Source organism: Tenrec ecaudatus, chromosome 6 (genome assembly GCF_050624435.1).
Source record: "Tenrec ecaudatus isolate mTenEca1 chromosome 6, mTenEca1.hap1, whole genome shotgun sequence".
Classification (NCBI taxonomy): Eukaryota; Metazoa; Chordata; class Mammalia; order Afrosoricida; family Tenrecidae; genus Tenrec; species Tenrec ecaudatus.
Window position 1 is genome coordinate 170,030,071 of NC_134535.1, and position 23,967 is coordinate 170,054,037.

General features: G+C 46.0%; 1 protein-coding gene across 1 annotated transcript; it reads right to left on the reverse strand.

Annotated features, from left to right (window-relative positions):
• Window positions 1-498: 498 nt before the first annotated feature.
• On the reverse strand, window positions 499-23,600 carry C6H10orf67 (chromosome 6 C10orf67 homolog). The gene is made up of 4 exons (XM_075553415.1): window positions 23,485-23,600; window positions 3,430-3,550; window positions 1,984-2,127; window positions 499-585 (listed from the first exon to the last, which is right to left on the reverse strand). The coding sequence occupies exons 1-4, from the start codon at window positions 23,598-23,600 to the stop codon at window positions 499-501; spliced, it is 468 nt and encodes a 155-aa protein (XP_075409530.1).
• Window positions 23,601-23,967: the final 367 nt, after the last annotated feature.

Genomic DNA, 23,967 nt, shown 5'->3' on the forward strand with positions numbered 1-23,967 from the left:
GAAGCAGATTGACACGAAAGGCAAGATGATCATTATAAGCACCCAAGGAAGTGGTTAAGTGTCGGGCCGTCACCAGGCTAAGGAATGTGGAAATATCCCTTTCTGTAGAAGCGGGAAGCAGCTAGGGTATCCCCTTTGTGGAAAAGGTATTCCATTAACACATCAGAGGCCACTCCCTGTGCTACTTTTGTTACAGCCCCAACCAAAGTATCTCTTAAGATGATTGGACTTTCTCTGATCCCTCTGCATCGTTACCAAACACACTTCATGTTCCTTCACCCTTTTACCCAGGTGCCTTCGATAGATAGCAGAGTGGAATTTTCCAGCCTCTGGAAAATAGTATCTGTCCAAGGTGTGAGTTTGATAAATGCAAGCGAGTGTGAACAGCTCTGAAGTGGCCCGAGAATGGAACAAACAGACTCGGGAAGCTCAAAGTACAGCCTGGGAGCCCGCAGTGTGTCCTTACAGGAAACCAAGCCCGTCTCACCAGCGACAGCACTAAGAACCCACCGCGTACATTCCTTTGACAATGGCGATGGCATCCGCTAACTGCTGATGGAAGCTTCTTCTCATCTGCTCCTCATTCTGCAAGCCCAAAATTAATATGATGAGCACCACATTATGTTTCCAACCGTGACTCATGCTTACGAGGACGGGGCTCAGAGGGGGAAACCATCACTGAAATCATCACTCTCTTGGAAATGCCCATTTCATAATTGTTTCTCCTGCTCTGCATCTATTCTAACGCATTTGATTCTGACTTTAGAGTCAACCGAAAGCACTAGAGAGGTCACCGGGTGAAATGAATGCAGAACATTCCAGCATTTTAGTTTATTTGACGAATGTATCAGCCCAGAGCTGATGACGAGGCAGTAATATCTATTTGCAATTCTTCCCCTCTGCTCGTCTCTGTGCTTTCTCAATGGAATATGCTCAGGTATGGGGTTCCAGAATGGCGAAGGCAAAACCCCAAGTTGTTTGCTGATTGCAGGAAGACCTTGAGGGATCTGTCTTGCATAGCAATGCAAGACAGCACTTTAAAAATAGTCTTTCCTTCTGGGTGTGTGAACAACAAATAATAGGGGCTTCAAAAAGTTAATTAAAAAATTTTCTTTTCATTCCATTTTTCCATGGACCTAGTGAAGCCCCCTCAAAGGTTTTAAGCTCAGGCCAAACAGAACTTAAGTATCACTGCGCCCCTTACTGTCTCTCTAGTCTTAAGCAAGTTGCTTAAGCCTGGAAAGCTTGGCTGGCTTCTTTCTCTATAGATGAGGATCGTCAGATTTCCATTGAAGGAGGGTTGAAGGATTTAAGGAAGACATGTACTTAAGCAACTCAGCATAGTATTTACGATGGTGTGGCCAACATGTTTTTGGTTTTTTTTTAATGTCAGAGAAATAACAGTGATGCACATGCATAATAATGGCTCAGTTTGCCAACCTGACCAAAGTTCCCGGGAATTTCTTCAAGCAGCATGGTCTTCACATCTCTGGCTCCTAAAGAGCCCAGACAGCACAAGTAACACCATCCAGCCATGTGGTTGGGAGAGGGAACTCAAGTGACCCTTACTGGGTTGGCAAGGAGGTGCCACCATTTTTAACTGGTGTCCTCGAACAAGTCAATGGACTTTCCTAGATCTCTGGTTGTTTGTTTGTTTGTCTGTTTCCATCTGTAAAATCGAGCTAATAACTGTACTGACTCGAATGGGTTATTATGAGGCTCCAATGAGTTAACTCCACAAACAAGTACTTTAAAAAGCCCCTGACACGTGGGAAAGCTAGACCAAGGTGTTCCACAAAGTTCCTGAGGAGATGGAGTTACAAGATAATGGGTTTCCCCCCATGAATCTTTCTAACCCTGTCTCACATGCATTAGCCACATTAAACGAGACGCAACATGGGCAACTTAAATGGCCCTCACGAATCACTAAATGTCTGAGTACAGGGTCTATCCCCACACAATGAAGGGGGCGGGGCACCTGACCTGTTGATAATATTTCTCCACTGTTGTGATCTTGTCATCCAGAATATCAAAGAGATGGAAAGCCTCCGCTTTAAGTTGATCCTCAAATTGTAACTGAAGAAACTGTTTGAGAAATCCAAAATCCACTTGCAGGGCTTTAATAATCTACCAATGGAAACACATGCATGATTACAGATAGTTCTGGCTCTCTGTAGCAAAGCTGTAACCCATTCTGGGCACAAAGCAGGGTTAGGGACATGTCCTCCCTTTTCAGGATTCCTTCTCAAACACCTTGCGCATTGGCCAACCCCTGTCAGTCTGTCTCTGAGTAATCAAGCTCTCAAAATGACAATTCATCTGCTAGACTAAGAGGGGTTCCTGGATACGGGAGAGGGTCTTCCCAGCAATTTCTCCCTACGTAAAATAAAACTAACTATGCTCACAACAGTTGTGTGTGTGTGTGTTTGTTTATCTACCCTCAAAGTTAATGTTCAAGGTGTGGATTTCAGATCAGAATGGATGGGAAAAGACAGACATTTGTTGAGAGTGAGGCACTTAGGGATCTAACCAGGGGGCTGAGTGAGAACCATTTGCGATATAATCAAAGCAATCTATTTTTGTCTCCCGTCATCTATCTATGATGCATCCTCTAAATTATATTCCCGCCTTCCTGAATGCAAACACTGGAAAATTCGTTGACCTTTCTGTTCATTTTCAGGAAGAGGCAGTTCTTTCAATGCTTAAAAGACAGCCCCAAGACAGCATTGGCAGCACGACTACGATGAGTCGATCACTTTACGCGTCATGCCAAGTGTTCTTTTTGTAGACCAAGGTAAGCAGGCCGGACCTCAGGGAGAGCTCGGCGCCGCAGTGGGGAAAGCACTCCTCTGCGAGCCAAAAGGCCAAAGGGGGGGGAGCCTTCCGGACCGTCTGCAGGAGCAAGGTGTGGCAGTCTGCGTCCACCAAGCTGTACAGCCTTGGACCCGAGGGGGGCGCTTCTACTCTTTCCTGGTAGAATCTCTATGGCTCAAAGTCAACCAGATGACAGTGGTCTAGTCTTTAGAGGAAAGAGGATGACCTGTTTTTGCACTCTCCTCCCTCCTCTTCCACACTCTGGCTCCTACCTCAGATTCTACCAGGGCAAAGCAAGAGCGGTCAAAGAACACAGCGGTTCTTACCTGGTGGGGTGTCTTCACGTTGGTCTGGCAGCATCTGAACATGAACTCTTTCTTGCTTAGGCACTGACATAACGCCTCTAGATATTCCCATCACTGGGTCCTTCCGACAGACGCACTTCTACCCAAGTAGACACCCCACTCTCTCACTATGGGTCGCTCTATTCTGGCCACTTGCTATTCTTTCTTTCACCTCTAAAAATCAGCTTTTGCTGAAGATAAAATGAAGGGAACATAAAGACAACGGAAGCCGAAATGTAGCTCGGACATTGGAAGCTGAACCCTGATTTACCTGCACTAGATGTTGGGTAGCCGAACTCAAGTCTTTCAGCGGCCAGATCTCACTGGTGTCTGTCTGAGTAGCATGGTCTGTGGTGAAAAAGCCGATCTTTAAATCATCCGAAATGCTCAGTCTGGGGAAAAACACACACGCCGATGACATGTGTTTGATTCACTAGATGATTTTCGTCACTAGGCAATTCGTTAATAAACCGTGAAAGCAAACATTTTTGAGAGAATCGGGTTAAAGTGGAGAGACGCTAAGGCGTTGGGGAGGAGTCCTGCTGGAAGAGTGGTGATGAACATGCATGGGGTAGCTGGCCACGCCAGCGGTTTGAGCCCGCCGGCTGCTCTGTGGGAGACAGAGGAGCCTTTCTGCTCCTGTGCAGATTGACTACAGATCGACTTCCTCCTGCAGGGTTGCCCCGAGTGGGAATCGCACGATGGCACGGTGTGTGGTCAGGGGACGGCGTGCTTGGAGAGAGGGAACCTGTGGAACGGAGTGTCCACCAGCCCGTGCGGGGCTGTCAGGCTGGCTGCATGTCGGACATTGCCGTGCTGAGACTCACTGCGAGTCTCATTTCATTTTCTGAGCTATAAATTTGAGTGCTGTCTCTTCATACCCTTATCTATGAATGGGTATAGCGACCAGACACACTTTAGCAGTTCTCCAAGCCTGGTCTGAGGTTCAGGGGTGGGAGTGGGGGTGGGGGTGTCCAGGCAGTTTCAGGGAATGTCCCAGGTCAAATGTAACTCATAAAATGAGGGTTTTATGTATCTTTTCCATTCTAGCACCAGGATTCTGTGGGATGTTCCAGAAGTTACAGGTTCGGTGAATGCGTGTCAGACTGAACGTTGGAGCAGATGTGACCATTCAGTAGAACTGCCATGAAGACAGGCACTAAAGTGAGGTGCAAAAATGTAAAACCAGCCCACCCTTCCCACTGAAGTTTCGAAAAACCGCTCTTTCACCCTAAATTAATATAGCAGCGATGTTTCCTTGATGTAGTTATTTTAATTTGGTCCACTATTGCTACTTTAAGATGAAGGAATAGATGTGTGTTTTCCCTTCTCCCCTTTTCGATTTCTCATATGTAATTTACAGGCGTACATAACCCTCATAAACGACATCTCTTTGAGGTCCTCAATCATTAAAATATATATATATATATATCAAGGGGCCCTGAAACTAACAAGCGGGTAAACTATCTCTTTAAATCATCACCGAAAACCCTCTTTGATGGTCAGACCATAGGAGTGTTACTGAAAATTCTGAATAAGCCAAGAACTAATACCCGAACCTCCTTCCTGCTGGGCTGCAAGCACAGACAGCCCAAGCAGCCATCAGAAGGCCAGTCTGTGTTCCGGATGCCGTCTCTCTTCCTTGCCTTCCAACCTGCCACAGCCACCTCTTCCCAAGTCAGCCCACAGCACAGAGAACCACACAAGCTGACATGGAATGATCAGCGCCGAGTATTGGTGCTTCCGGCCTGGCTTCTGGGTGATGGGTGGGAGCAGGAACTAGTGTGGGCACCCCATACAATCCCTGTCTTCTTTGGTCCCTGCAGAGTTCAGGGGAGGGTGGCCATATGCCCAGAGCCAGAGGGCATGCCTGTTGGGTCTAAGCGTCTCACAACGAACCTGTGCTGCTTAGCTGGGAATGTGGAGAAGCAGGCAGGCAGGCAGGCAGGCAGGCAGTCCTCGTGAAAATCTGACACACGGGAAGAAAAGACTGCCAGGGGCAGGGGGGAAAGCGTCTGAAGGAGGAAGAGATGCCCTCGCTGACTTCTGGCTCATACTGAGCCTGATGGGAGGCACCTGCGGGACTCCCAGAGAGGCCCGATAGAGGGCAAAGTCAGCCCACAGGTGATGAGATCTCTAACAGATGGAGAACATTTTGACCCGGCAACTTTATTGGATCATTGAATCAACTCAACCTGCCATACCTCGGGCTTGGCTCACTTGTCAGTGAATAAAAGTCCTTATTGTTAGGGGTTTCGCTTGACAATAGCTGAAACCACTCTAGCCGATACTCTATGGGACATGAGGTAAATGACTTACCTTAGCTGACCCTTCGTTTCAGCGTATGGAAAACAAGAGTGCGTACGTCATAGGGTTACTGATGGCAGTAAGTGCGCTAATACTTAGAAGTTCTGCCAGTGGTGTCTGTCACACAGCAAGACCTCAAAATATACTACCCGTTATTGTCCCTTGAGTTTGCAAACCCTTATATGCCAATCCACCAGTCCAAAGGGGGTGTGTTAGTCTGGGTGGGCTAGAGAAACACATTCATAGACACTCCTATGTGTATAAGAAAGAGTTTTATAGACCAGAGCAATTGAATATTGAGAAAACATCCCAGGTCAGTCCAGATCAAGTCCATTAAAACAATATTAGCCCATATGTCTGATACCAATCTATAAATTCCTCCGCAGATTCACACAACACATACAATGACGTTGAATGTAGGACGATCACAGGCCAGTGGGTGAGAAATCTTGTGGATCCGGTGGTGCTGTAAGCATCTCAGCGCTGGCAGGGATCTCCACACGGCTCCTCTAGTTCCCAGGGCTCTGGTTGCATCATGATGGGTCCATGTGGCTTCTCCTCAGGGATGTCTTGCCGGGAGTGAGCAGAGAGAGACTATGTCTCCCACCTCCTAGGAAGAAATCCATGCGTTCCCAGAATCCTCAGGAGAAGGCCTTCCCAACACAGAGGCCGTATTGGCTAACTCCTGATTGACAGGTTAGACCTCACCCCTGCAGTCTTAGTCCTCAAATCGACACCAGATTAGGTGACTACCGCAGGGGGGTTGAACCTTCCCAGAGGCACCTGGAGAGCAAAGCCTGGTAGTCTGTTCCCCAAAAGTCACAGCTTTGAAAACTCCGTGGTGTGGGTGGGATCCCTGTGAGCCGGAATCCATGCCACCACTACTGCTCGGTTGCTTGTTTTGTTTTTATTGTTGCTGTGGTCCTATGTTCAGAAACAGCACACCGTTTTCAGCATGATTGGGGGGAAACCGATCCGAGCAGCAATCTAAAAGCCACTGTTGTGGAGTCCATGTCATCTCATGGTGACCCTAAGGGACAGAATACAGCTGCCCTCGTCAGGTTTCTAAGGCTGCCAGTCTTAACCGGACCAGACCGCCCGTGTGTACTCCCACGGAGTGACGGGAGGGTTTGGACCACGGGCCTGTTGGTTGGTAACCAAGCACTTCAACCACTGGGTGGCCAGGGCTCAACTAAGGCTGAGTGCCAACCCAACAACAAACTTCTCAACAGTGAAAAGCATGGTTGGTCATGAATCTCCTGAGCTCGCCCACACCCAGCAATAGAATAACGATGACAGGTCCGTGGCAAACAACAGCACAATCAGAGTATCCCAGGGAGCTTCAGAAATTTCATGAAGAAGAAAAAAGCCATTATCTTTTAATCGAATTGTCCATGAACTCCTTGGATCCCTGGTGTTTGCGTTTGAGAGAGTTTGATTTCGATTTGGTCTAATTCATGGAGGAAAGCCAATATTTTTCTCACTGAGGCCCTGCTGCTGGGAGAGGCGTCTCCAAGGGCCCTGGGCTTTCACTAGCATTCTGGGTATGCCAAGAATGCAAAGCCTCCACTCCTCTACCTCCAGGGATTTCTCAGTGTTGTGGTTGCAGAGAGACATCTTGAAGGATGAGGTCACTTCGCTCTGCTGAGTAGTAGGCTTGCTTCTGCTTCCTATAAAAGAGGTGACCCCCCCCCTTCCCTGGCACCCACCCCTCTTGAGCTCAGGCCTCCTTTTATAGACTGCAATTTGTTGCACATACATGTAGGCACCCATGATGGATTTTATTCTGTCTGCCCATGTAAGACTTGGGGGACATGGGGGACCAAAACTAACCCATACGAAGCTCTGCCTACTGTTTTTTGCCACGACAATGATGTCTTTTGTCTCTGAGCCAGGAGTCTTGGTGCTTTCTGCTGACAACCACAAAACAGGAAGAGGTTAACTTGCTAGTGCATAAGCAGGGTAGGATCTCAAACCCTGAATGGCTCTTGACCATGATCGGACCTACAAAATGCCCCCAATAAAAGCTTGATTTATTGAATATCTTTTCAAATGACAAAATGATGAGAATCACCATTTGACAACCACAGCAGGAGTGGTTGACTGAAGAGAGAGCGGTCCGTGGTGGCAGAGGTTGGCCAGTGGCAGTCTGATGAGGAAAGGGGGACTTTGTAATACCTCCGCACAAAAGCATAATTTATGACAAAAAAGGAGGGTGGTAAATTTAAGGTAGAAAGAGCCAGGACAAGACAACACAGAAATAGGCTGGAAAAGTCACTCTCCCATTTGGGCATTAGGACCCATCAGATTAAATAGGAATAATCTGTGACGCACCTGTAACTACCAATAGGACACTCACAGCACACGCTTGATAGGATTTGGAAGGAAATGCTACGTTCTTTTCCGCAAACAACTCTCTGTTCTTTGAGAAAACGCTTTTGGCTGAAAGAGCCTTGCTAGAGAAGAAAAGGCAAACCTTGGTTCATTAGAGAAGTGCATGGCCTGAGCTCTGGGATGACCCGGCTTTTATCTGACCCACCAAGTCAGAAGGTTGGACACTGACTTCTGTTGTGTTGCCTCCTCTCCCGCAAGGCACACCTTTGGTCTCAGGGAGTTCTCAGAGACCAGTTGACTAACAAAGAAAAGGTTATACCTACCTAGCAGCTGGACCACTGATAACTCAGTATTATAATCCTGCTTAGTACTGACCTTGAAGGATGGCAATGAGGGAGAACTCTCCCCATGAAAATACCTTTACATAGTACATTTGGGTGTACTTCTCTGGACTCAAAGAGGGTCAGAAGGTCAGGTTTATAATTTTAGGGCAGTTGCTAGAGATTTGGGTGGATGGGCCAAGAAGTTACAAGGAACAAATTGAGAAGATGGTGATCAGGAAATCTGCAGAAGAATCTGTGGATGAACCATTAAGAATGGGCACAGACTAAAAAGATACTCCGCCCCCTCCCCACCAGGTGAATGCTTATCACAGTGACGTAGAAACCTGCAGAGAAGGTGCTCAACCATGTGATCTAAACCAAACTGACACACATCTGTCAGTTTCTTTCCCTCGACACCCCAGAGCTTGCTTAATAAAGAAGCATGCTCATGGTGGCACAGATGGAGCAGAGAAGAGACTCCCCTTGACAAGGCATTCCTGGCGATCACCGCCAAGAATTAGGCTGAGCACCTGATCTGCTAACAGGAGAGAGCCATATGAATCTGCTAAAAAGGGAACTTTGTTAGGTGGCGAAGCCAAACCGGTTGTTGGTACATGCCACTGAGTTGGCTCCAACCACAGTGACCCTACGCACAACAGAACAAAACACTGCCCTGTCTGTGTCATCCTCACAATGGTTCCTGTGCTTGAGCCCATTGTTGCAGCCACTGTGTCAAGGAGTCTTTTCAAGGGACTTCCTCATGCTCACTGCCTCTTGACTTTACCAGGCATGATGTCCTTCTCCAGGGACTAGTCTCTCCAGATAACATGTCTCAAGCATTTAAGACAAGTCTCGCCACCCTGGTCCCGAAGGGACCCTTTGGATATGCTTCTTCCAAGGCAAATTTGTTGGTTCTTTTGGCAGTCCATGGTACTATTGATATTCTTCTCCAGCACTACAACTTTTTATTAAAAGATCATTTTATTGGGGGCACTTACAACCCTTATGACAATCCATACATCGATTGTATCGGGCCTATTTGAACATAGGTCGCCATCATTCTTTTCTAGACATTTACTTTCTATTGAGCCCTCAGTACCAGCTCTTCTCCCCCAACCCTCATGACCCCTTGATATATTAAAAATTATTTTCATATCGCACACTGACCACTGTCTTACTTCCCCCATGGTTTCTGTTGGTCTTTCCCCTGGAGGGGTGTGTATGGTTATGTGTCCATCATTGCTATAGGTTTCCTCCCCCCCCACCTTACCCCTACCCTTCTGGTATCACTATTCCCATTCCTGTTCCTGGATTCTGTGTGTCGTGAGCTCTTATCTCTAATCTATCCCTGTGTACATGCTCTGGCCTAGCCCGAAGTGAGAAGCAGCACTGGGATCATGATAGTGGGGGGTGAGGAAACGTCAAGGAAGTAGAGGAATATTGTTTCATTGGTGCTTTACTTTGCCCTGGTTGACTCATCCCTTCCCTGTGCCCCCTCTGTGGGGGGATGTTCCATTGTCTACATGTGTTAGCCGGGGTACTTTATAGAAACAAATCCACAGCAACTCATGTATAAGAGAGAGTTTTATATAAAGGTTAAGTGCTCATCAAGAAAACATCCCAACCCAGTGCTGCCCAAGCCTACAAGTCCAACATTAACCCATATGTCCAACACCAATCCACAAAGTCCTCCTCCTTCTCACAAAAGAGACACAACAATGCCAATTACAGGAGGAAAGCCGAGTCAGTGAATGTGTAAGCATCTCAGCGCTGGCAGGGGTTTCCACACGGGTGCTCCAGCACCCAGGGCTGCATCAGGGTAGGTTCATGTGGCCTCTCCTTGGGGATGTCTTGCAGGAAGTGAGCCTTGCCAGCTGAAGCAGGGAACTGGCAAAGGCAGCTGTACCCTGGTCCGACCATCACAAAGCAAGAGACCTGAGAACTCGAAAGGCGAGGCTCACTGAACCATTTATCCCTCCACCCTTCAATTAACCCCACATGTGTTTAACGGCCTTGTTGGCACAATAAACTAACTAACTCACTACAGATGGGCTTTGGGTCTCTGCTATGACCCTGCTCGTTCTCAATTATATGTTTTTCCATGGTTTGTTTATTTGTTATGGGTCTTCCGATGCCTGTTACCCGGTTCTGATGACACCTCATGATCACACAGGCTGGTGTCCAGCTCTATCACTTAAATATGTCGATTCTTCTTCAGCCTGCTTTATTCAATGTTCAACACTCACATGATGCAATGGAGAATACTATGGCTTGGGTCAAGTGCACCTTAGTCCTTAAAGTAACATCCTCGATTGTCAACACCTTCAGGAGATCTGCTGTAGCAGATTAACCTAATGCAAGGTGCTATTTGATATCTTGACTGCTTCTTTCATAAGCACCTGTTGTGGATACAAGTCAGACAAAGTCCTTGGCAACTTCAATCTTCTCTCCATTGATCACGATGTCATCTATTGGTCCAGTTTTGAGGATGTCGGTCTTCTTTCTATTGGATTGTAATTCACACTGAAGGCTGCAATCTTTGATCTTCATTAGCACTTCAAGTCCACCCCACTTTCAGCAAGCAAGGTTGTATCATTTCTATCTTGCAGGTTGCTAGTGAGCCTTCCTCTAATCCTGATGCCACATTCTTCTTCATATAATCCAGCCTCTCGGAGTATTTGCTCAACACACAGACTGAAGGTCGAGAAGATACAACTCTAACACACACCTTTCCTGATTTTAAACCATGTGGCATCTCCTGTTATGTTTACACAACTGCTGTTTGCATATATAAGTTCTGCACGAGCACAATGAAGTGCCTGGACTCAAAGATGCTCATCGTTTGCTATGATCCACGCAGTCGAACGCCTTGTCATAGTCAATAAAACACAAGTAAACACCTTTCTGGTATTCTCTGCTTTCTGCCAAGATCCACTTGACATCAGCAAGATTATCCCTTGCTCCACATCTTCTTCTGAATCCAGCCTGAACCTCCGGCAGCTCCCTTTTCAATGTACTGCCGCAACCAGTGTTGGAGGATCTTCAGCAACATTTGACTGCATGCAATATTAATGATATTGATCTATAATTAGAGCATTCTGTTGAGTCACTTTTCTTTGGAATGGGTACAAATACAGCCCTTTTCCAATAACTAAGTAATTATCTTCCAAACTTTCTGGCATAATGAAAGTGAGTGCTTCTAGTGCTTCATAAAGGAATTTTGCTTCATCGGTTCTTTCGGTTGGTATTCCGTGAATTCCTAGATCCTTGTTTAGCTAACGCTTCCAGTGCAGCGTGAACGTCTTCCTTCACTATCATTGGTTCTTGTTAACACGCCAGCTGATAGTACAGTTATACTCTTTGTATACTCGCATGTGTATGTGCATAGAAAAAGATTTAAATCAAGAAATGAGTACACAGTTACAAAAGAAGATAAGTCCCATCTGGTTCAAGTGTGTAGGCTTGATACAAGCTGGAGGCTCCCCTGACTTCTGTAGCGGATGAACAGGAAGCAGGAAGATGAAGCAGGAGGGCCATCAGCTGGTGGATGCAAAGCTGAATCACTCTGAGGTCTGTGTCTGCTGACAGGCAATATAAGAAGAAATCAAGGAACCAGACATAGGCTGCAGGTCCAGCAGAAGGCAAAGGGGCAAGGGAGCTCAGTTATATTCAGGGACTCTCTTATGCAAAAGGCCACCCTTCCAAGGAGCTGTCATCAGGCTGTGGCTTGATTGATAGGTTGGGCTCCACCCCTACCTTCACCCAGGTATGTCAAGTTGATACTTAAAAGCTCTCCATCAAAGACCACCCCTTGTCAGCTTGACAACTCTACCCAACTCTTTAACCATATATAATCCCCCCTGAAAGACAAGAATAAAGTCGTGCTTGCCCTAACATGATACAACAAACACGCATACAACCGAAAATCTAATAACCCCATGTTCACCTTTTATTTAGTAAGGGAGCAAAAACAAAAATATGTGATGCACACATACAAGTAAGAATTACTCATCATGATTAGAGTCCTCATTTCTGCAGCTGGCTACATGGCTGTAGCAGGTATTTAGAACTACCTTTTTCTACGACTTAGTCTGTATTTCCTTTGCCCTCAGCAAGTCCCTCGGCTGATTTTGGTTCTCCGACAACTAAGATGACCCAAAACTTCCTCCCAGAGCAGTCTTGGCAATTGGAATTCACGTCAGAATCGGGATGCTGTCATTTCCTATGGTTTTAATCACAGGACATGGTAGGACTAGGTAAGAGACGACATAAGGAATCTCCTGGATGCCAGGCATAGTCAGGATCAATCACACCACTCAATAAAGTAACAACCTCGTTTGCCTATTGATCCAGTCATGAGGAGTCCAAAATAGCCGGCAGGCATTTTTAACTTCCAGTTCAAAGGAATCAGTTCTGTCTCCAGACAGGAATATTTCTCCTTTTGGAACTAAGACCTGTGAGAGAAGTGGTTCTCAACCTGTGGGTCTCTACCCTTTTGGGGGTCGAACGACCCTTTCACAGGGGTCACCCAATTCATAACAGTAGCAAAATTACAGTTATAAAATAGCAACAAAAATAATTTTGTGGTTGGGGGTCACCACAACCTGAGGAACGGTATGAAAGGGTCGCGGCATTAGGAAGGTTGAGAACTGCTGCTGTAGAGCATGCGGTTGCAGGGACAGGAAAGGCAAATGTGGTGAGTGGGTCACAAGGAGTAATAGTGAGTGGTGCCACGCCCATTCCTACCTCTTGGTTCCTGAACCCGTGAGTCTACTGAAAATAGCACCCTATATCGGATGCTGGTGTAGAGCATATAGAGCCTCCTGGAAAACATTGCCCCAATCTTGCAAGGTGTTGCCACCTAACAATTGTGTCTTTAGAAGTCCCATCTTTCCATCATTCTATCAAGCCAGCTGCTTCCGGATGATGGAGAGCATGGTAAAACCAGTGGATTTCTTGAGCATGGACCCATTGCCACATTTCACTTGGTGTGAAGTGAGTAACTTGATCAGAGGGAGTAATGTGCAGGATACCATGCTGGTGGGCAGAAGCACTGAGCGCAGATAGGGCAAATCTGTATCCAGAGAAAGTGTCCATTCCAGTAAGAACAATATTCTGCCCTTTCCATGAAGGAAGTGGTCTGATGTAATCACCCTGTCACCGGGATGCTGGTGATCTCTCTGAGAAATGGTTCTATATCTTGGACTTAAGTGTTGGTCCCAGCTGCTGGAAGATGGGCATTCAGTAGTTGGAATAGCCAAGCCTGCCTGGGTAAGTGGAAGTCCAGTTGCTGAGCCCACCCATACCTCCATCCCTGCCACCATGGCCACTTTGTTCATGCACCTTTTGGGCAAAGTCTGGAGTGGCTGGGGAAAGAGGATGACTGATTTTCAGAGAACATGGAAACCTTTCCACATCTTTGTTCAATTCCTACTCTAAAGAGGTCACCTTTTGATGAGATTTCATATGAAACGCAAATATCTTGTTTTGACCCATTCAGAGAGGTCTATCACCATAACTCTTCCCCACATCTTCTTGTCACCAATTTTCCAATCAGGTTCCAATCGAGTCCTTCCAAGTTCCATCCAGCCAAGTCATTGGCCACAGCCGTGAAGTAATATGCAATTGTACATTTGGTCATTTCTCGCCATGTACTGTTCACACTTCTGCCCGTTGGGAAGGTTTCTCTTCACCACTGCCCTTCAGGGAGGTCCTAGAAGCTAGTCACAGTGCCGCTGTTGTCGGATTTCACGTGTTTCCTGCAGCGTGTGCAGACCCATCAGCTAACCAAGCATGAGTTTCTCTTCCACAGTCAACTGATCATAAGGAATTCCCCATGCGGCCCTAGATGAAGACTTGGGGAAAGAATACTGTGACAGGAGTGGAAACTAGTCATTTGGGCCACTTCTTCATGGATCTTAATTGTACCTTAAGGTCCTGATCTAGGACAATCTCATATATACCACTGTTGTCTGCAGAGGGTGGCAGAGTTCGGCTCCAAAATTCTCAGGGTCGGCCCTGTGATTCGCCAAGAGGGACCTGCCAAAGACTCTAAAGTGCAACTCTATGCACCACCAATACTGCAAGACCATTGGGTCAGCTGGATCATGTGGTCCAAGTGGCAGAGTAGCTTACATAGCAGCCTGAACCTTTTGCAGAGCCTTCTTCCGAATTAGGAGTTCATCTAAATTAGGAATATGTTGCCTCCAAAATCAAAAGAGGTCCAACTTTTACTTGTGACAGGAGCCAGATGCAATAACTTATCCTTCACTGTAGGAATATCTCAACAGGCCCCACATCACTGGACCTTTAGAAATTTCACTGAGGTAGAAGGGGCCTGAATTTTGTCAGGTTAATTTCCCATCCTCTAGCATGCAGATGTTTCACTCATAAGTCTAAAGTCATGGATGCTTCTTTATGTCCAATCAGCTTAATGTCATCCATGTTAACGGAGCAAAGTGACCTTTTGTGAATGGGAAAGGCACTCAAGGTCTCTGCAGATTAAATTATGGCATAGTACCGGAGAGTAGACATAGCACTGGGGGAGAGTTGTCGAAGTGTATTGTTTCCCTGGCCAGCTCAAGATAAATTGCTTCCCCTGTTCCATTGAAACTGAAAATTCAAAAAAAGGTATTGACCAAATCAACACCTGAACACTAGATACCCAAAGAAGTATTAATTTCCTCAAGCAACAAAACCAGCTACTCATGTGCGTTTGTATATATCAAGACATTTAGATCAACAAATGGCTTGCACAGTTGTACAAGTAAGTCTAGACAGTTCAAGATTGTAGGTCAAATGGAGGGCCACAGGTTGGTGGATGCAGAGCTGAATTAATACAAGGTCGGCCAAATGATTCTAAGGTTGACAGTCCGATGATGGCACCTGGGATCATCAGGCAATATACCAGGAGACTGAAAACCAGACATAGCATCCAGATCCAGCAGAAGGCAAAAAGGCAATAGAGAGTTCAGTTTTTCTGAGGGTCTCTCTTATACAAAAGGCCACACCTCCGAGGATAGGTTGGGTTCCATCCCTATCTTCACCCAGGTACATCAAGTTGACATACAATTTAACCATCATGCACACATAAACCTAGCCATCATAGCCCCGTTAACCAAGCGTGATAGCCAGTCACCTGCTGGCAAGTAGATAATGCAACATCTGCCATTGTGCCGTGAAAGAGACTCATCTTCGAAGTAATGGATTCATCCTCACTTTAGCTACGCATTTGCACACCCTGCCCATGATATCCTTCTCCAGGGATAGACCCCTCTTGACACCATATGCAATTATATGAGATGAAGTCTTGTCATCTGTGGTACATAATCGTGTGTCAACTTGAGGGTATTAAGAGTGAAAGGGTGGAGTCTAGCCTGCCAATTGGGTCGTGCCTAATGATCCCTCCTTGTGGTTGTGACTTTCTCATGAGGATTCTGGAAACTTCCTCTTTTTTCTCTGGGGAGGTAGGACATACAATCTCTCTGCTTCCCTTTCCTGTGGACAAGCCACATGGAGCCACGCTGATGGCAGCCAGAGCCCTAGCGATGCTTCCACCGCCACTAGATCCACAAGACTTTCCATCCACAGGCCTGTGATCTTCCTGCATTCGGCATCATTGCATGTACTGCATGAATCCGAAGAGGAATTTATGGACTAGTATCGGACAGATGGGCTAATATTGGACTTAAGGACTTGATCTGGCCTGGGATGGTTTCTTAATATACAATTACAATATACAATTGCTCTTTGATATAAAGCTCTGTCTTACACACGAGTGCCTCTGGATTTCTTTCTCTAGTCTACCCGGACTAACACATCATCCTTGCCGCTAAAGAGCATTTTGGGTACACTGCTTCCAAGACAGATTTGTTTGGTCTTTTGTCAGTCCATGTTACTTCCCATATTCTTTGCCAGCACCATAATTCAAACACATAGAGCCTTCTTCAGTCTCCCTCATTCAATCCAATTTCCACACGCATGTAAGGCAATTAAAAATACCATGGCTTAGGGCAGCCATACCTTAGTCCTCAAAGGAACATCTTTACTTTTCAACACTTTAAAGCGATCTTGTGCAGCAGTTTTACCCAATGCAATGCACCCTTTGATCTCTTGACTGCTGCTTCCACGAGCGTTGATTGTGGATCCAAGCCAGACGAACGCCTTGGCAATTTCAATCTCTTCTCCCTTCATCAGGATAGTGCCTTCTGGTCTAGTTATGAAGATTTTGGTCTTTTTCACACTGAGTTGTAATCATACTGAAATCTGACTGCTTGCTCTTCATCAGCAAGTGCTTAACGTCCTTACTTTCAGCCGGCATGGTTGTGTCATCTGTATATTACAGGTTGTTGAGAAGCCTTCCTTCGGTCCTAATGCCACATTGTTTAGTCTATTCCAGCTTCTTTGATCTGTATTGGCTCAGCACGCCGATTGAATAAGTAGGGTGAAAGGATGCAACCCTGATGCACGCTTTTCCTATTTTTAAACCATGCAGTATTCCCTTGTTCTGTTCACACAACTGCCTTTTCACCGATGCACAGGTTCCACATGAGCACAATATAGTGTTCTAGGATTCTATTCTTCTCAAGGCTATCAAAGATGGTTATGGTCCACATGGTCAAATGCCTGAGCACAGACAATAAAATATAAGTATTTCTGTTATTTGCTGCTTTCGGCCAAGATCCATTTGCTGTCGGCAATGATATCCCTAGTTCCAAGTCCTTTTCTGAATCCAGCCTGGACCTAGAGCAGCTCTGTCAGTGGACCGCTGCCACTGTTGTCGGAAGATCTTTAGCAAAGTTTTAGTTGCATGTGACATCGACGATGCTGTTCTAGAACTCACCCGTTCTCTTGGGTCACCCTTCTTTGTACCTCTTCCAGCCAGTTGGTCAAGCAGTTGTCTTCCAAATTTCCCACCATAGAGCAGGGAGTGTTTGCAATGCTTCATCAGCTTCTCGAAACATTTCCATTGATATTCCATCAATTTCCCGAGCCTTCTTTTGTGCCAATGCTTTCAGTGCCGCTTGAATGTCTTCCTCTAGTATCATTGGTTCTTGCTCACATGCTACCTTTTGAACGGGTTGAATGTTGACGGGTCCTTTTTGGTACTGTGACCCTGTGCATCCTTTACACCTTCTTTTGTTGCTTCCTGGACCATTCAATATTGTGCCTGTAAAATCTTTCAGTATTACAACTCAAGGCTTGAATGTTTCCTTTAGTTATTTTAGTTTAAGATCTGCTGTGTTACTCTCCTTTTTGGTTTCCTAACTCTAGGTCTTGGAATATTTCACTATAATATTTGACTTTGATTTCTTAATTTCCCCTTAAAAACTTCCTAATTAGCTCTTTCACTTCATCTTTTCTTTCATGTGCCTTAGCTACTCTATGATTAAGAGCAAGTTTCAGAATCTCTTCTAACAGATCCTCCTGATCTTTTCTTTTGTGGTAGTTACGTAATTGGGTGTCAACCTGAGACTATTGTGTTTGGGTTCTCTAGAGAAACAAAACCAGAACGCTAATAGTTATATATATTTATACAGATAGATAGACATATAACATAAGAAATAAACAGTTAATTAAATTATAAAGCAGTACAAATGACTCAGTACAACTCACTCCCCTGAGACAACGGTGAGACACTGGCAGTCCTTCAAGTCTTGAGGGCCCCTGGGTAGTCCTCTGTAGAGCAATTCAGGCTATCCAGGCACAGGCAGCAAACAGCAAGGCAGGTCACCAACAGTCAGCCAGATGACAGGGTCCGACAGTCCCCAGCTCAAGAGATGTAAATTCCAATTGTGTGGTGAAGCAGGTCTTGAAGGAACCTCAAATTACAGCGACACAGTCCACGAGTTAGGTGTCCCACAGGTAGTGTAGCTTGCAAATTGAGGCAAAGAACAAGCAAGGTGGCTGCACATTAGTCTGATGATCAAAGAGCAAGAGACCCGAGAACTAGAAAGGCGAGGCTCATGGAGCCATTTATCTCTCCACCCTTCAGTTAACCCCACATGTGCTTATTGGCCAGGTTGGCACAATAAACGTTATCTCAACTATTAAGAGTGAAGGGGTGGAGTTTAGTCTGTCAATCAGATGCACAGTTTGATGACTCATTGGGAGGCTCAAAGGAGATACATAGCTCACTGGAGGTCAGATACACTCACTCCCTGCAAGACATTCCTGTTGACAAACCACCTGGAGACACACTGATGGAGCCAGAGCCCTGGAGCTACAGGAGCCACATGGAGACCCACACCAGCACTGAGATGCTTCTACCGCCACTGGTTCTACAAGACTTTCCACCACTGGCCTGTGATCTTCCTGCATTTGGCATTATTGCATGGCTGCATGAGTCTAAAGAGGAATTTATGGACTAGTATTGGACATATGGGCTAATATTGGATTTAAGGACTTGATCTGGCCTGGGATGGTTTCTTAATATACAATTACAATATAAAATTACTCTTTGATATAAAGCTCTTTCTTATACACACGTGAATGCCTATGAATTTGTTTCTCTAGTCTACCCAGACCAACACATCTTTCTTTCCTGTACCCTAAATTTCCTTTTGCTTTCTTCCTGCTTGATGTTCTTGATGTCCTCCCTATGCTCATCAGGTTGCTCTCTGCGGAGCTACTTCTGCAGACCATGGCCTGTAGCCACTGGCAAATGTGTTTGCCTCCAGCAGATTGTAAATTTCTGAGACAATTACGTAGGTGTTTTTTTTCTTTCTTTATTTTTTTTATTTTTTTTAATTTTAACAATTTATTAGGGGCTCATACAATTCTTATCACAGTTCATACATATACATACATCAATTGTATAGAGCACATCTGTACATTCCCTGCCCTAATCATTTTTTTCTCCTCTTTTCTTTTTTTACATTTTATTAGGGACCCATACAACTCTTATCACCATCCATACATATACATACATCAATTGTATAACGCACATCCATACATTCCCTGCCCCAATCATTCTCAGAGCATTTGCTCTCCACGTAAGAGTTACGTAGGTTTGACTAAGCCATTGGAGTGTGCTAGGGGCTCTTTTTCAATCCTTCCTTTGCTCCTTGTCTTCTCTCCCTCACTCCTGCATCATAGTTGCTTTCCGACTCTGTTATTCTGCTTCTCCTGATGGAAATCCTTAGGTGGTACAGACAGTTAACAAGCTTTACTGTGAACCAAAACCCTGGTGAATTGTGTCCACCCAGGGGAACTTGGGAAGAAAAGCCTGGAGATAGATGTGCTTCTAAAAAAAAAACCCAGTCATTGAAAACTCAATATATACTTGAAAGCTATCAGGAGGGCCACTTGTCCAGCCTAGACAAGCCACCCCCAACCCTCTGCAATACAAGAACATTCATTTTAACTCTTCAACTTCATTTTTCATTAAGCTCGAATATATATATATATATATATATATATATATATATATATATATATATATATATACACACACACACATATATATATACACACATATATGTTCTTCTTTCTTTTCTTCCCATTTTAAGTAAATTATCTTCTGTGGAGTTAGATAGTGTTAGTTATAAATAATATATACATTTTCAAGATCTTATTGAGAGACTTGGAATAATATTTTTATGTATCCTTTCTGGTGTCATGAAGAGACTATGTCCAAACCCACTGCCATTGAAGAGATTCTGCTTCAGGGTGACCTCATATAAGGGTTTGAAGGCTATACATCTTTATGGGAGCCTCATGTTTCTTTCAAGGAACATGTGCTATATAATAATGTAAAACTGGGGCCAATAATATTATAAACACTACCTTAATATGGCCTATTTATGGAGTGCTTCATCTGTGCCATATACCTTGTTCTAAGGATGTATTAACAAACATTTCTCCCTCAAGTTGTTCTTCCAACAAGCTCATGGGAGGCATATTAACGTTCTTGCTTTGAAACTGTGGAAGCCAGGGCTCAAGGAGCATTTGGTGGCTGGTCTCTGGGGGTGGTGGACTCCTACTCCCTCTTTTGTAAGGAACGTCACTGACCCCAAGGTCCCCCCAGTCGTCATTGCTGGTGTCTGATTCAGATAGGTCCCTTCCGCTCTTTCCTTTTTGCGTCACCAATTCAGAAAGATCGGGCTCATTCAGAATCCAAGGGAAACATGACGATTCAATCTTCAAACTCCAAACGTCTCTAATTTCAGACAAGAACCCGCTGCCTAGCCTGGGAACCCACATCACCGTACAATAGCTAAGTGGCTTGTTCCTACACAGTCTCGCCAATTCTATTTCAGAAACACACGTTGGTTGTTAGACATAAAATACAATCTTGAAAAGATAACATCTGAGTTTTTAAAAGAAACGCAACAGAAAGCTAATAGGCTCATTTATTTTAGGAAACGGGCCCACGAATATTTTTATTTGTAGACTGTGATGACACTCCTCACTGAATCTTAGAATAGACAATGTGAACAAATGCTCACAGATAAATTAGTCAATGAAAATATCATCTGTTATGCTAAATGTGCACTATGATGCATGGTTCAATTTTAAATAAAGAGGGGGAAAAAACCACCTCAAACCCATAGCTCCGCTTCCTCCCTCTTCAAAGAACAAGCAAATCCGGTGTGCCATGCCCCAAGGCTCACACCCCTCCTCTCTCTGGGTGCTCCCCTCCTAGATGGTCCCACCAAGTCACACTGCATTCAGCATCATCTCTGTGCCACTTCCACGTTGATCTAGCCAGACTGGACCTTTCTTCTGAACTTCAGACATATAACCAGCAGCCTACTTACCAGCCTAAACTGATGTCTAGTAGGCATTGCCGACATGCATCCAAACCTAAGGTGATGTTGTTGCCCTGAAGCCCATCCTGGTGACCATCTTCTCCATTCGAGTTCCTGGCAACTCTATTTTTTTCCAAATTAAGCAGGTCAAAAACCCTTGGAGTCTTTCTCACGCCATTTCATTCATCATTGAACACGACGAGTCTTACCAAGTGGTCCTAGAATCTTACCAAAGTCGTCCTAGAATCTTACCGTCTCAAACCATGGATACCAAGATGCTCATCTTACACGAGGAAATGATCATTGCCACTGACCTAGGTACCTCGTGCTGCTGTCACGTAGATACCCTGAGTGGCTGGCCTGGGAGACCCAAAACAGAAATGATATCAGACCCTTGTTTGAGATGCTCTAAGCGCTCTCATGGCCACCAACCTGGGCTCAAGGCACTTCTCCTCCTCCTCCTCCTTCTTCTTCGGTTTTTCTTTTAAACCACCTTTTCTTGAAGACATCAGCTGGGGGGGGGCCTTCGATGCTGTTGACTTGGTTTGGACTTACAGCGACCCTCTCTCTGCACAACAGCACGAAACACTGCCCAGTCCTGTGCCAGCCTCATCATGGTCCTTCTGATTCAGCACATTGCTGCGGCCACTTGGCAATCCACGTGCTCAAGCGTCTTCCTCTCTTTGGAGCTTTTGCTGGTCCTCCGCTTCACTCAGCAAGTTCTTCTCCAGCGACTGGTCTCTCTTAGCAACGTGACCAAAGTACACGGGACAAAGCCCTGCCGCCCTTGCCTTTAAGGAGCATTCTAGCGGTCCTTCTCCCAGGACAGAATTGTTCATTCTTTTGACAGTCCGTGGCACTTTCAATATTCTCCATCAGCACTCTAATTCAAGGCATCGAGTCTCCTGCAGTCCTTCTTCAAGGTCCAACTTTCACACGCACGCGAGGTTATTAAAATATAAGGATTTGGGTCAGGCACAACGTAGGCCTCAAAGTAACACCCTTGCTTTCAATGCTTTAAAGAGGCCTTCAGCTCTGCATTACCCAAATAAAAATATGAAGCAGGGGACAGGTAGAGATTACATAAGGGAAAACTATAAAAATCAAGAAATAACACACACTTCTACTGGAAAGCACGCATAAGGTGCTATGTTATCACATATGTACCACTTAAGCACGGCACTTGCTGTGGATTAACTGTGCCCCCACCCAAACATGTAAGTAAACCCTAACCTCTATGCTTGGCGCACTAATGCTACTTGGGAATGGATTGTATTTTTCTTTTTCTGTTTTATTTTTTTAAAACATTTTATTAGGGGCTCATACAACTCTTATCACAATCCATACATATACATACATCAATTGTATAAAGCACAACCGCACATTCCCTGCCCCAATCATTCTCAAAGCATTTGCTCTCCACTTAAGCCCTTTGCATCAGGTCCTCTTTTTTTCCCCCTCCCTCCTCGGATTGTATTTTTCATGTTACTGAATCAAGGTTGGGATGGGTATATTTTGAGTTAATCTCTTTTTAAGATAAAGAAGATTAAACAGATGATCACAGAATGAGATGGAATAGAAGAGATGCCAAGACACAGGGAGATGGCTTAAGAAACCGGGAAGCAGAAGCGGAAGGGAGAAGAACCTTCCTCCAGAGCAAGAGGTTTGTCCATCACCTCTGGGATATCTGCCATCTCAGTCTTCCCCATGGAGTCAATTCCCAATCCTAGTCACTTTAGGGAACAGGGTAGAATTGCTTTCCCAGACTGTAACTCTGTAGGATGAAGAAATCCTTGAAGTCGATGGCAGTGAGAGATTTCTCAAACCAAAAAACCAGAAAGACAAACGCACCGCCCTCGAGTCAATTCCGACTCAGAGTGATCCCAAACCATAGAGTAGAACTGCCCTTTCTGGGTTTCCAGAATGGAAATCCCTGGGGAGTAGAAAGCCCTTTGATGGCTTTGAACTCCTGTAGCCCAATGTCCAACTCACTATTGCCAACTGAGCTCGCAGCAGTCAAAGCTAACTAACTAAACTAACTGCCTTCGAGTCGATTTCGACCTATGGCGCCTCTATAGGACCTGGTAGAATTGCCCCTCTGTGGGTTTCCGACACTGTAACTCTTTACAGGAGTACGACACTTCATCGTTCTCCCTAGGAGCCGCTGGCTGGTGTTTTCGAACCGCTGACCTTGTGGTTAGTAGTAGCCCAACGCAGAAACAGCCCTCTTCCAACCACATCGCACGGAGGATTGATTCGTTTTACGGGATGCTCCCAACCGCCCTTTCCTTTGGTTTTTCCACAATGAACGCGGTGTCTTAGGGATCCTCATCGCTATTTTCCCAGGAAGGGAGACGAAGCCCCGAGAAGGTAAAGGAAGTGGCCCGCCTGGTAAAGTAAAGGGACGCCGGGATTCAAACGCCGCAGCCTGCGTGGCCGGTGCGCTCTGGGAATGAACTTCGCGTCTCGGGCTCTGGGGGCGAGGCCAGCCCCGGGGGCGGGGCGGGGGCGGCACCCGTCGGGGAGGAGGAGGGGCCGGGACGCGCTGGGCGGAGCCTCCGGCGGCGCCGGGCGCGTTCCCGCGGCGCTCGCTGGCCGCGGGCGCGTCACCTGGGGTTATACTGGAGAAACTCAATGGTGGCCTGGAGATTCTCGAGGATCTTGCGGCACTCTTCGGTCTCGGACGCGAAGTCCTGCGTATTCATCCCGGCCGTGGAGCTATCCATCGGGCCGGGAGCCTCCCTCTGCGCAGCGGCTCGCTGCTAGTGAGCGTCCCGAACCCAGCGTCCGTTACCATGGCGACTCCCGGGGAACCAGCGAAGCGCGGGAATCCGTAGAACGGGGTTGCTGCCGGCCGGGAGCAGAATCCGTCCCTCCCCCCTGCGCGCGCTCGGCTCCCGCGGCGCGGCCCCAAGAAGGAGTTCCGGACTGCCTTGAGCTTCCCCTCCATGCCCTTCCCTTGGGCAGACCCGCCCCTTAGACTGCAGCGCCCCTCCAGGGAGTTGAACCTATCAGTAACCGGGCAGCCTTTGCAAACCGTCCTTGCCTAAGGCTCTGATCTCCGGTGGCCTTAGGGGGCTGGTCCCGTGAGAA